The following is a 12882-nucleotide window of genomic DNA, read 5'->3' as shown; positions in this document are numbered from 1 at the left end:
ATTGGGAAAAGTAACTTTAATATCCCATTCCTATGATTAGAATGTGTTTTCATATTTTCAACAAAACATCAGTTAATATAGAACTGTAGTTTTAAAATACTCGGTACAGACTAATATACCACAACAACCCATACAGAGATATCTAATTTTATTAATTTACTCAGTTCTAACTCATACAGTTATGAAAAACAAACAACAAAACGACTGCTGGAAGCTCAGAAATATTTACAGTCTCGCCTTGTTGTAGTGAGGTCAGTCTATGTTGTTGCACAGATTGGTTATGTTTGGTACCACAAAAAAAAAAAAGAGAGAGACAGAATAATTTTTATATACAGAAAATAAAAAGGAAATAGTTCAAGTATCAAAATACAAAGACAGATTAAATAACATTTTATTACAAATCAGTCCCACTGCCATACATCACAATTAGCATAAAAGTGTTGATATTCAAACTGCCTATTACGAAGAATCTGCCTGCCTTCTTCAGAAGCAAGCATAGCAGAAAATCCTGCTGATAGACATTCATACTGATCATGCAAACAGAGGCAGTGAAGGAGTGAAATATCACCCAGCATTTTTATTTTCACAGGCAAAGAAGGTATTGAAAAAGTGAGGTATCATTAGATACCTGTCTGCAAGAACCGCACAGCTCACCGCTTGAAGCTGCTTTAGAATTCTTCCCCAAAGAAGGCTGGGCAGATTGTCATGTACCTCAAATTCAGGATTTTTCTCACAAGCTAAGAAAGTCTAAAGGCCAATTTCTGTGAGCTGATACTAGTGTGTAAATATATAAAACAAAAAAATCCTACAGGAGTTTTGATTTTCACAAATGGATTTTCCATTCAAAAGATAAGCAGTAGCTCATCCATCATAGCATTTATAAAGTGTTCTCATCTTGGACTCAAATGAAGTAAAAATAAGCCTACAGTTTTAGATTATCCTTTTTGAAAAGGCGTTCTAGCAAAAGCAGCACAGGGAGATGTTATTTCAGCACAAATGACTGCTTACAATAAGTGTAGTATTTTAAAAGTCCAATAAACAGATTAAGTGCCAACTATAGATGGTATTCTCCTCTGTGTGCTACAAAACATCACAGAGAGACAAAAGTCTCAAATACTTTGGAGTCTAGAAACAGCTAAAATCATAGGAAAACTCAAGTCCAAAATGGCTTGAATTGCCTTCTTAAAAGGAATGCTTAATCAGGAGATGCACCCATGGATATTGCTTTGTCCATGTAAACTCAGAAAGGAAGCACCAAATTACTGGAAGAAGCAAGTTGGAAGCTTTCATCATTTTTGTCAATATGTTCTAAGGCTAACTATCCTATCCTCCTTAGCAAAAATGCAATTTGCATTCTTTAAGAACAGACTTACTGGTACAGTAATATTTATACCAACGCCAGCATATCATTTACATATGCATATAAAGGAATGTTGTGTTTCAAGAAATTCATCTGTGAATTATTCCCAAATCCAACTATTTGGGATAAGGATACTTTTTCCTCCTATTTTTAACCAAATAGAGTAAGACTAAATTACATCTTAATGATACAGCAGTAACAAAAATTGAAGAAAATCATTGACACAATGACAGGGTATAGCAAACTATCATATCCACCAAAGCATTATTTGCACTTCCTCATCTTTTTCTTGGATAGGATAGAGATACTTATTTATCACAGTCAGAACTGAAGCCAGCGTCCAAGATTGTGAATACTTAAAATAACCCATTTTCTTGTTCAGCTTCTACCTGAAGCAGTAATTGTTGAATTAAGTGGAATTAAGTAAATAAATTGTTTTAGCATAATGCCCATGATCTCCACTTTTTTATACTCTGTAATCATTATATAAGATACTTAAATTATGAACTTACATGAGCATTTTTAAATTATCAACTAGTATAAAAAGTGCTAATCAGTGAATAATCATCTAAAAAATATCAAACCACGGAGTACAATCCAATCACATTTTAAAAAATAGATTACTTGATTGAGATGCAAGAAATCACAGTCCAGTTATTATAAATTGTGTGGAGGGAAAAATACTTTCACAAAACAGCTGTATTGCAGTGATACAGTTAAGTAGGCTTACTTATACCAGGCTTCTAGTTAGTTCAAGAACTGTCAAGAATTTAAATTTCTCTGATTCTTTTAAGTTAGATACCCTTTTAAATTATTACTGTAACTATTAAGAATGAACAATTTTCAGCCTTGGTGCTAGTACCTCAAAATAAATTTAATATTGCATCAAGTTGGGTATTTGCCTATTGCTATTCCAAGCCAAGTATGAATATATGATTTAATATTCAGATATTGTAAAGCTATATTATAAGACAGGCATATTCATGTTTTGTTTTAGCAGTTATTGTTGTTCAATTGCATCAATGCTATGCTGAAATTGAGGATTTCACAATATAAAGGAAACAAAAACATTTCAAACTAAAATTCATGGCATCAGTCTTTTAACTGCAGAAGTTTCAGTTCTTTGCTAAAAATGCATATTGCTTTTATCAGCTTGTGGCTTGGGACTCTTTTCACTCAACTCTGGAAGTCCTTAATGAGCAGCCAAGGACACAACCCAGAGCCGGGTGTTGATCTTCGTACCTCCAGGATTTCACTGCTTCTTAGAGCTCTGCTCATTTACTACATTTCCATGGAGAAACGTGGATGTCTGTAGTTCAGCTTGGCAAAAGGCAAACAAAATGGGGACAATATTAATGAAAAGAAAGCTAGGGATTGAATGATTTTATACATTTAAAAAATGCAACCAAGGGAAATTTATACTATTGTCAATGACTAAATCCCAGATGTGAGAAATGTATGGTAATTTACATAAGGTCATTCAGTCGTAGTAACTCTACAGTCTCTGAATAATGTGAAGTGTCTGGATTATCACTGGAAAACTTGTGTTTAGTAAAAACAAATTATTTGAAGGACAGTAGGCAAATGTTAGACATCATCTGAACTCATCAGTTTCATTCAGTTTATTTTGAGAGATGGAATTTAAGATCATCTCTGTTCAGCTGACAAGCATTCAGTGAAAAGCCAGTAATTTAAAATTCACTCTACCTTTGCATTTTTTTGTTTAAAAAACTAAATAAAATTTGTATTGAAAAGTCATAAGAAGTCAGATACTATTTACTGGCCTGCCTGGAGAAAGATGAATTACAAATATTTTGAAAACTCCGGTGTCTGGAATGCTGCACATTTAGGAATATTCTGTATAAAATCTTGATACCTTTTCTTCTAATTGTTAACTGTATTTAATTCAATGTAAGTATGGCATCCATATTTCCTACCATTTGCCTTGATCTTATACTTTATCAGCCTCTGATCCTTATTTATAGCAACTAGTGTGTATCATTGTAAGATGCACTCTAATTAAAGTTCAGGAAATGTGATTAATCAGTTAATTGTAAGTGGATTGCTTAACATAAACAGAAAGCTCTAACAGTAAATCCTACACAGACTGATCAGAAATACTTGCAGAGCTGAAACATTCCTGTTTAATATTATTTATATCAAGTCTGACTCCTAGAAAAAAGAAAGTGCTTAATAGAGGGAATCATGGAACCTAGTTGCCTTTTTCATTATACCATTCATTCCGGTATCCAGAAACAGTAAAGAGTGTGAACAGGATTCATGCTAGAAATCAGGTGAGCAAGAGGTTTGCAAACAATATCACAGTAATTAGTGTCTTTTGAGATGACAGGTAAAAGAATGCTACATGGAACAGTTGTTGCCATGTCTTAGTATGGAGATATAAATCGATTACAACAGTATGTACACAAGAGAACAAAGTTGTAGAACCATCCAGTAACAAGAATGCTAAACAATAAAGCCCTATGGAGTGTTAATCCACTCCATATTCGCAGTGTCAACATGAAGAGAAAATCAAAAACACGAGTTGATTTTCCCAAATCCATATACTGAACTCCCACAGGCTTCATTTCTCCCATCTCTCAAGACATCTAAAAACAGCTGACTCTCTCAGTGTGTTACCCTTGTTTTCTTTAGGAGAATTCACAGTGTTCAGTAGAAAGCAGATAAAAAAGGCTGTTTAGTCTATGATAATCCTATCCTGCTGCCTCTGGTGGCACCATGCCTAGCGCCAGCAATGGGGGGAAAGGAAGGTTTAGAACAGCAGGCAGATCAGACTGCAAAGGCACAGTTAGACTGGTTGGATGTAGATTTGTTTTCAGAAGATAGTAGTCTCATACTTAGTGCTGAGGGTCCTCTTGGAATCCTGCTTGGGCTCAACTACCCAGGATACACCAGCATGAGTCTGGGAGTCTTGGTCCTCTTCAGATTGCTCCAGCTAGAGAACATTAAAGAAGAACGAACATTTCAGGCACCCCGTTTTCTTTGAAAGTATGAAATTAGGTGCATTTTTAAACCAATGGACAGAGACACACAGATTTGAAATGAAGATAGCTACTCTAGCATTTAAGCATAATGTGTACATGCATATGGGATATATGTAATCATCAGAAAAAAATGTATCATATTTCCACAAAACAAAAATAGAATCAGCTCATTTCAGATTATGAACAAGTTAAGAATATGAACAAGTTAAATTTTGTTCAGACGTAATTATGATCTAGTTGCGTTTCAATAAAAAATAACATTGAACTGATTTTCCAGCAAAACATTCCTATGATCTACTTTGCTCATATTTTTTTTATAATTTATTCTCTTATCAACTGAACTTTTTTCCCTGCTAAACTGAATCTGATCAGTCCAAATGTTGTTTACTGCACACTTCTCAAAATCTGCCTTACATAATGTAAAGTGGAATTGCAATCCAGAATGGAATAAAGACCATCAAAGCTAAGTAATGAAAGAATCCGAAGGAGATCTGGTGCACTTAAAGAAACAGGTTCACAACGAGAAACTTGACTGCAAGAAGGGTAAAGACCTTAGTTCCTGGACTAACAGACTGCAGCGGTAGATAGGAAGGACGGTGTGTAGTACAGGTATGACAGTAACAACAGCGACTATCAGAAGGGAGCGGCACCTGAGGAGTGGGAGCAAGCAAAACACAGACAGAAGGTAAAAAAGGACAGCAACCAAGAAAGAAATCTTATGGGTTAGAATTCCAGAAGATTTATTTTCTTGTTAAATTAACAAAGACCATTAATGGGATAATCTTGGAATGTTAAAGAATAGAAACTAAGTAGGATTTGTGTGTCATTAGTTGTGTGTTCGTGTTCCTATTGGATAAAGGGAAGCTTGAGAACAATAATGCTTAAATACATATAAAAGCATAGATATTGCTGACATAAAAGCCAAAGAAGTTTTTGCAATGAACATAGATTCATGTTAAAGGAAAGTGTAGAAATGTCTGAGCAACAGCAATTATGAAGAAAAATATAACTTTACAGCACAGATATAAAGGCAACATTTTACTTAATATTTGCTATTTTTGTAACTTCCCATGTTACTGCAAATTAGCAATTTCATGTATAGTTCTTAGACAATGTGAGAAATTCAACTAAGACTGGATTAATAAATCCACTTTGTCAGGTCACAAGATGAGAAAATATGCTAATGATCAAGTAGGTCACTCTTCCCCATAATACTTCTTAGAAACAGCATTTCTATTCTGCCAACATTGGTAATATATAGTAACTAATGGAAGCCAAGGACAATCTGATCCTATTTCTGCTCTCAAATTATATGTATCAAGTAGCAATATAAAAAGGGAAAAACCATAATTTGCATGGAGAGATATTTTTTGCTATGTTTGCTTTTAAAACATACTTTGAATAACGTTCAATTTCTTCAGTAATTTGTATTCTTTCTATCATTTGATAACTGATGGTCTATTTTCACTTACCTGGCTCTACTGGAGGGTAGGCAAAGTTTTTAGAAGTGGCTAAATGTTTCAAATTTAAAATGTTTCCAATTTGAATCTGAAGTTGAATGCCCCAAATAGTCTGGACCTGATTTCAAACTTGAAATATTTCAAATATTTCAATTTCAAAATGCTCAGAATGGCTGAAACAATCTGCCTAGAGCTAAAAATTGTTTCAGCACATAAATCCCATAAAGCTTTGAGAGGTCAAGGGATGGACAAGATATTTTAGAAGTTGAAAAGCTGCAAAACATAGGGATTGGGTACCAATTCTAATATTACATTTTCTTAGAAAATCCCCTCCCAAGAACAATACATTGTGGCTTTTTAAACATGTTCAGTTGTGATAGTATTAAAAGAGCTTGAGTACCACAGAGGGCCCACCCTTGCTCTAGACCAGAGGGCCCCAAGACCCAGGCCACAAAGCGGCACTAGGCCATAGCACACCAAGAATTGGGCAGCGCAAGTGTGTAAAGCCCCATTAGCACATGTACAAGATCCACACTGTACATGAAACCATGTGCCTCTGGTCCACAGAAAAATTGCCCTCATGGAATGGTCCCTGGCTCACAAAATCTTGGGGGTTGCTGATCTAGAGCATTTGCTGAAATAGAAGATTGAAAAAATAATAATTTTGAACAGAAAGTAGATAGACTTAGAAAGATAAGTTCAGACATCACTTAGGTTCTTGCATACTTCTATAGCAAAGGATGAAAACATGTAAGATACATACTGCTGACTTCCTCATGCTGACTCGAGGTTTAGGCACTGGTTTTGAAGATTTTGTTTCTATCATTTCTGCAGTCAAAACAGCTGGAGATTTTGATTTTTGAGCTTGAAGGGCCAACTGGTAGGCTACTTCAAATGCTTGCCCCAATGTCAGAATGATTTCATATGTTAGGTTCTTGGGAAAAAGAAACAAAAGATGCACAATATTTAAAATACAAAAAAACTGTTGTATTTTACTAAGGAATTTTTATTATATTCATTCAACCAAAAAATTGGAGTTCCTAAGACACATTAGAAACATACATAGCATATAGATCCTTCATATTAGAAGCCAATAATAAATACCTAAATAATTTCTTAATCCTGAACATCCTCTACACTATATGTCTTAAACCTGAAGCTTTGCAGTGAAGCTTCTATTATTAAAAGTGAAACAAAAGACTTAAGGATATACTTCCAAGAAACTGACTAAATGTTCTCTTATGGAATTAGCCACCCTATAACATTTGATTCCAGATTTAAGCTAATTACCTTGGTATTTGGTATCGTTGGTTGATGATCTCTGGAGGGCCAGAGATAGGGGTTGTTCCTCTATCCTGGTCCTATTAGATCTCTCGGCGGCGTTCGATACCATCGACCATGGTATCCTGTTGCACCGGCTAGAGGGGCTGGGAGTCAGGGGCACCGTTTTACGGTGGTTTGGCTCCTACCTCTCTGGCCGGACGCAACGTGTGTTGGCAGGGGAGCAGAGATCGACCCTGAGCCCCCTCACATGTGGGGTGCCACAGGGGTCGGTGCTCTCGCCTCGCCTCCTATCGGTGCTCTCGCCTCTCCTGTTCAACACATACATGAAACCGCTGGGCGAGATCATCCGTGGTTTTGGGGTGGGATATCATCTGTATGCTGATGATACTCAGCTATATATTTCCACCCCGAACCACCCCAAAGAGGCCGTTGAAATGATGTCCCGGTGTTTGGAGGCCATACGGGTCTGGATGGATGGCAACCGACTAAAACTCAACCCCTCCAAGACGGAGTGGCTGTGGCTTCTGGCCTCCCGGTTCAACCAGTTGCTTCCATCTCTGGCCATTGGGGGCGAGCAACTGGCCCCCGTGGAACGGGTGCGCAATTTGGGCGTCCTCCTGGATGCCCGGCTGTCCATGGATGACCATGTAACAGCCGTGGCAAGGGGGGCGTTCCATCAGGTTCGCCTGATGCGCCAATTGCGCCCCTTATTGGACCGGGATGCCCTACGCACAGTCACCCATGCGCTGGTGACGTCTCGCCTGGACTACTGCAATGCTCTCTACATGGGGCTTCCCTTGAGATGCACTTGGAGACTGCAGTTGGTCCAGAATGCGGCCGCGCGGGTGATTATGGAGAGGACTAGATACTCCCCTGTAACACCTCTCCTGCGCGAGCTGCACTGGCTTCCTGTAGTCTACCGAGTGCGTTTCAAGGTTTTGATTACGATCTTTAAAGCGCTTCATGGCACAGGACCTAGTTACATGCGGGATCGCATCCTGCCCCATACATCCCTACGACCAATCCGCTCACACAGAGAGGGACTTTTCGGGTGCCGTCCACTAAACAGTGTCGGGGGGCGACACCCAGGAGCAGAGCCTTCTCTGTGATGGGCCCAGCCCTGTGGAATGACCTCCCCCGTGACATCAGGATTACTTCCGATCTCCGCTCCTTCCGTGTACAGCTGAAGACCCACCTCTTTCAATTATCTGGCCTGGCTCAACCGTAATTTTTTTTTCTTATTCCTCCTGACAGTCCTTTTGAATTTTAAATTGTGTTATTATTAATGGGGTATTTTAATGGCTGATTTTTAACATTCCTAATGTGATGTAATTTGTTACCTCCTCCGTGCATGTATGTCTTTGTATATGTGTGTATTTGGATGTTTATGTGTTTGCAGATATGTTTTTATGTTTTATATGTTTTATTGTACGCCGCCCCGAGTCCTGTGTGGAGAGGGAGCGGCTAATAAATTCAAATTTATTATTATTATTAATTTATTATTATTATTTAACAGTAAGTTCCTTTTCAGTAAATGTGAAGTGCATGTAAAATCATCCTCAAAGAATGAGTTATTGAAAGTATGGCAATGTTATTTCAATATAGGAATACTATATGTTTACTATATGTTACTATAACAACGTTCCATGCACCATCGGCATTTAGTCATGCCGGCCACATGACCACGCAGACATCTTCGGACAGTGCTGGCTCTTCGGCTTTGAAACGGAGATGAGTACCACCCACTAGAGTCGGGAATGACTAGCAAATATGTGCGAGGGGAACCTTTATATGTTTTACCTAAAGTAGAAGGGCATCTGAGAGAATTAGCAAGTAGTTCAACTACAATGTAATAAATATGAATACTGTCTCTATTCATATATATCTGTTTTGGGATTTCCTGAAATCTGAAATTTTTGTGTGGATAGAATCTTTCACAATATGGTATCATACAATTCTATATGAGGAAAAATAAATATCAGTCTATGTTCTTAAACAGCATATCTCCTGGTATCAATCTGAAATACATATATGTGTGTGTTAGGTTTGGCAGACACCCCACTGTCAGCTGTTCAATTCTGTTGAACCAACATTTCAGCATACAATTTGCTGAATATGGTGATATTTTTAATAGAAGATGTAAATATCCAAATATGGGAGGAGGTATACATGGCAAGCAAGTTATACTGTTGTAACCCCCCCACCCCCACCCAATGAATCGTGTGCGTGCATCAGAAATCAAGAAACAAATACGGAAGGATGGAGCTTATACTGTGGTGCTACTGCACACTCATTAATTTTGTACTGTGGCTTGGAATGGATTCCTATGGATAGAAATCATACCTCTCTACTCTGAGCACTTTGGATTTGAATTTTTTTTATCAATGTGAATGAACAACACTATCAAAATTGATTTTCAACAGCAAACCAATTCCAATAGAACTCAATTAAAAGGGTTGGATAAAATATTATTAGATATTATTTCTGAGGGTGTTTTTATAGGCCATATTGAAATTCAATCTCTTGTTCCAAAAAGAGCTACTGCTGAGCACCCTGATCATCCCTACCTTGTGAGCAGGGTAGGAAGGAAGAACTAATGTTGCATGAAGAAATAGAGTCCCTCTGTGAGGGACATGGGTGGTTCTTAAAAATGGTAAATAAATATAATATAATATGATATGATATGATATGATACAATATATGAGATAGTATAATGTAATATAGTATATTATAATATATATTAATATAATATATAATAATATGTATGTATGTATGTATGTATGTATGTATGTATGTATGTATGTATTTGTGTTACAACCCCTGGTATGCCCAAGTATGGGAGGGAGCTCATTACTCCCCCTTTCTGTCCTTCGGCTCATTACAGAAGACCAGCCAGGCAGAAAACCATATTTTTATTTTTAATGTTGCCTTTGCTATGTTTGTGTTGTATTTGTGCTGATAAATAAAGCCCAGGTTCAAATCCCAGTAAGGGTATGGCTAGCTGATGAGAGCTAAATAGCTTGAAATAGATCTATACTAGTCTCCCTTTATTTATTTATCAGCACAAACACACACACACACACACACACACACACACACACACACAAATAAATAATATACCAGCTTTAGAAATCTTTAGTCAGTTTTATTTGTTCCTTCTCTATCCTCCTATTTCCTTGAGCTCCTCCAAAAATACACAAAGCAATCGGTCTCTGGGGGTTTATTGGAGTCCAGGGAAAAAAGTAATCCTACCCCCAATATACATTTACTGCTTTTATTGCCGAAAGATTGATAGTACATTACAATAGAACCTAGGGGTACTGTGAGGGTTTTTCATCATTTGTGAAGCACCCAGTGTTCCACTTAATGACCCACTTGGTCATTTAACAACTGCATTGGGGAGAGCAGAGGTAGGGGTTATTTAGCAAGATGATTATGGGTGTGCCTCATTTAACAACAGTCACTACTTGCAAACATTATTTGTAAGTATTATGTTTGAACGTAGTGACAAAATATATTGGCCCCACGACGTGTATTTGATCCTTTCATATCCAGAGACAATTTCAAGAGAAGGACCATAAAGCACTGTAAAGCGGTATATAAGTGTAAGTGCTATTGCTATATGTATTGCTTGTATTCTTGCATTCTATCATTTGGCATTTACTTCCAGTTCACAGGGGATTTCATTCCAGCCCAGTAACTTAACTTAATGATGAAGATCATTAAGCAGAATCCAAAGCCTCCATAAACAAAGCACTGATTGTTATATTACTTACCACATCAACGGTACTGAAGACATGACAGTAGTGATGACTAGTGTGCAAGTCCTTAGTGATATAGGCAAATGTACAGAGATCTTCAGGGTCTTGGGCAGCACAAGAGATGTTCCGAATTTCATGTTCAGCAATTACATTCTGCCATATACAAACAGTTGTTTTGCTCAATATGCATAGTGAAATTAACATAAGGAAATATTAACAAAACAAAGTTTCATTGTGTTACTTTGTACTTGCATAAAAATCACACACTGCTCACACTGAAATTTGCCTTCTCCTTCTAGAAACCATTTATCCATATAACTCAATACTGTCCACATTGCAAAACTACACTTGTAAATGTTATAGGTGTTCAGGTGAGTCTGGGTTGCCAATTTCATTGTGTAGTGGCCAGTGACTGGACTTGGGACTTCAGCACGACATTATATTAAGGCCATATATTGCAGTCCTGCAAGCTTTTATTAAGGTAACTTAGACATGCAATTGAGGCCTCCTTTTTGTGGCACAATATGCACAGGTGGAGGTTGCATATGATTGGCCAAGCTTCATGATAGAAGCAGGATGCTCTAGCTTGAGTTGTCTAATAGCAAGTGTAACAGACAAGTTACAACTGTGCAACTCCATCAGAAGTGATAGCACGTGATAAAGAAAAATCAGTCTGACAATCTTTACAATTAATTAATTAATCACTGCCCATCTTAGCACCGAGCTAGAATTTGTCAGAAAAATGTGTCTTTCTGCTGATCAGGGCTGAGGATTTGCAGAATAGATTAATATTATGTTCATGCTACTACAGCACTATCGTGTCACTTAAGGCTGGAATACTAATCATGAACACAAGGATTTCCTTACCTTGTTAGCAGCATCTATGAACTTCACTCCTTTGTAAGTAATAGATAATATTATTGTTGGGGTTTTCTTCATATGCTCAGTTGATTTCTTTATAAAAGAGAAATAAAATAACAATAGACATAGATTAAATAATTTCTCAAGAATGGAGGTCATGTGTACAAAAGATTTCAAATTCTCTCACTTCAGTTTAATTTTCAGTTTCATAAATTGGATATTATGCAATAACGCTGTTTTATAGAGCTGCATTTCTGAAATCTGGAATGCAGCAAAATATTACATAATAAAAGAAAACAAAATCTATATTATTGAGTTAAAAATGCTGAAAATTAAATTACATTTATAGTCAAAGAACACTGATACACACAAAGAAACTATACCATGTCAATTTAACAATGTTACTATTTATCATTAAAACACTATCAAACCTTTGTGCAAGTCAAATAAAAGAAACAGCATAAAGTACCGATTCAAAGTACTGACTCAACTTTCCCCATCAGGGCATTTGCAAGAAGATGCTGTTAAATCTCCCAGCAGAGATGAAGAAAAAATATCAACAATGGCTAAACTGTCTCTTATGAGACAGAAATAAAATATTAGCAAAGTGGCCGTTGAAAAAGATTTTTCATACAAGCCCACCATTATTTAGATGTAACTAGAATTTAAATCATTTTGAAAATCTATATCAAATGTTTGCTATTTCAACTCAAACCAAAGATAGCGGTCAGAAATACTGCACATTTTTCAGTTGAAATCATTCTCTGCCAGCCCTTTTGTTGAAAAATCAACTTGTACAATCAAGGGGGCTATGAAGCTTCCAAATAATATTTACTTTACTTTACTTTATTTCAAATTTATAAACCGCTCCCTCTCCCCGAAGGGACTTAAAATGTTTATGCCAACATTTTAAGTAGCAGCACTTCATGCACACTTCTATAGAAATTAAAACAGATTCTAGTCTTAATGGAGTTGCAATATGTCAGGAACTTGCAATAAAGCCCTTAAAAATGTAGTCCGGATAATCTTGAGAGGAGTCAAGTTTAGATAATTATAGATCTGAGGATCAGTGCCAAACGATTCATAATCTGTGCTTGAAGATTTTTATTGCTGCTGGAACACAATTGTTACAATTTGGGTTTTTAAAACAA

General features: G+C 36.8%; 1 protein-coding gene across 10 annotated transcripts in view; it reads right to left on the bottom strand.

Moving 5' to 3' along the window:
* Positions 1-133: 133 nt before the first annotated feature.
* ANKS1A (ankyrin repeat and sterile alpha motif domain containing 1A) overlaps positions 134-12882 on the bottom strand; it is a 139632-nt gene continuing 126883 nt past the window's right edge. For 5 of the 10 annotated variants that reach the window (XM_081948532.1, XM_081948534.1, XM_081948537.1 and 2 more), the window contains 5 exons: positions 11738-11824; positions 10886-11023; positions 6589-6759; positions 4917-5015; positions 134-4316 (listed from right to left, as the gene is read on the bottom strand). In XM_081948532.1, coding sequence (XP_081804658.1) covers positions 4197-4316; positions 4917-5015; positions 6589-6759; positions 10886-11023; positions 11738-11824 — 615 coding nt within the window. In that variant the 3' untranslated portion in view covers positions 134-4196. The remainder of the gene's footprint in view (positions 4317-4916; positions 5016-6588; positions 6760-10885; positions 11024-11737; positions 11825-12882) is intronic. The other 5 variants (XM_081948539.1, XM_081948541.1, XM_081948533.1 and 2 more) reach the window with 3 other exon arrangements.

Source organism: Natrix helvetica (genome assembly GCF_964273705.1).
Source record: "Natrix helvetica genome assembly, chromosome: 3".
Lineage (NCBI taxonomy): Eukaryota > Metazoa > Chordata > Lepidosauria > Squamata > Natricidae > Natrix > Natrix helvetica.
The sequence above is the reverse complement of the archived record's forward strand: the minus strand, read 5'-3'. Positions and strand labels throughout refer to the sequence as shown.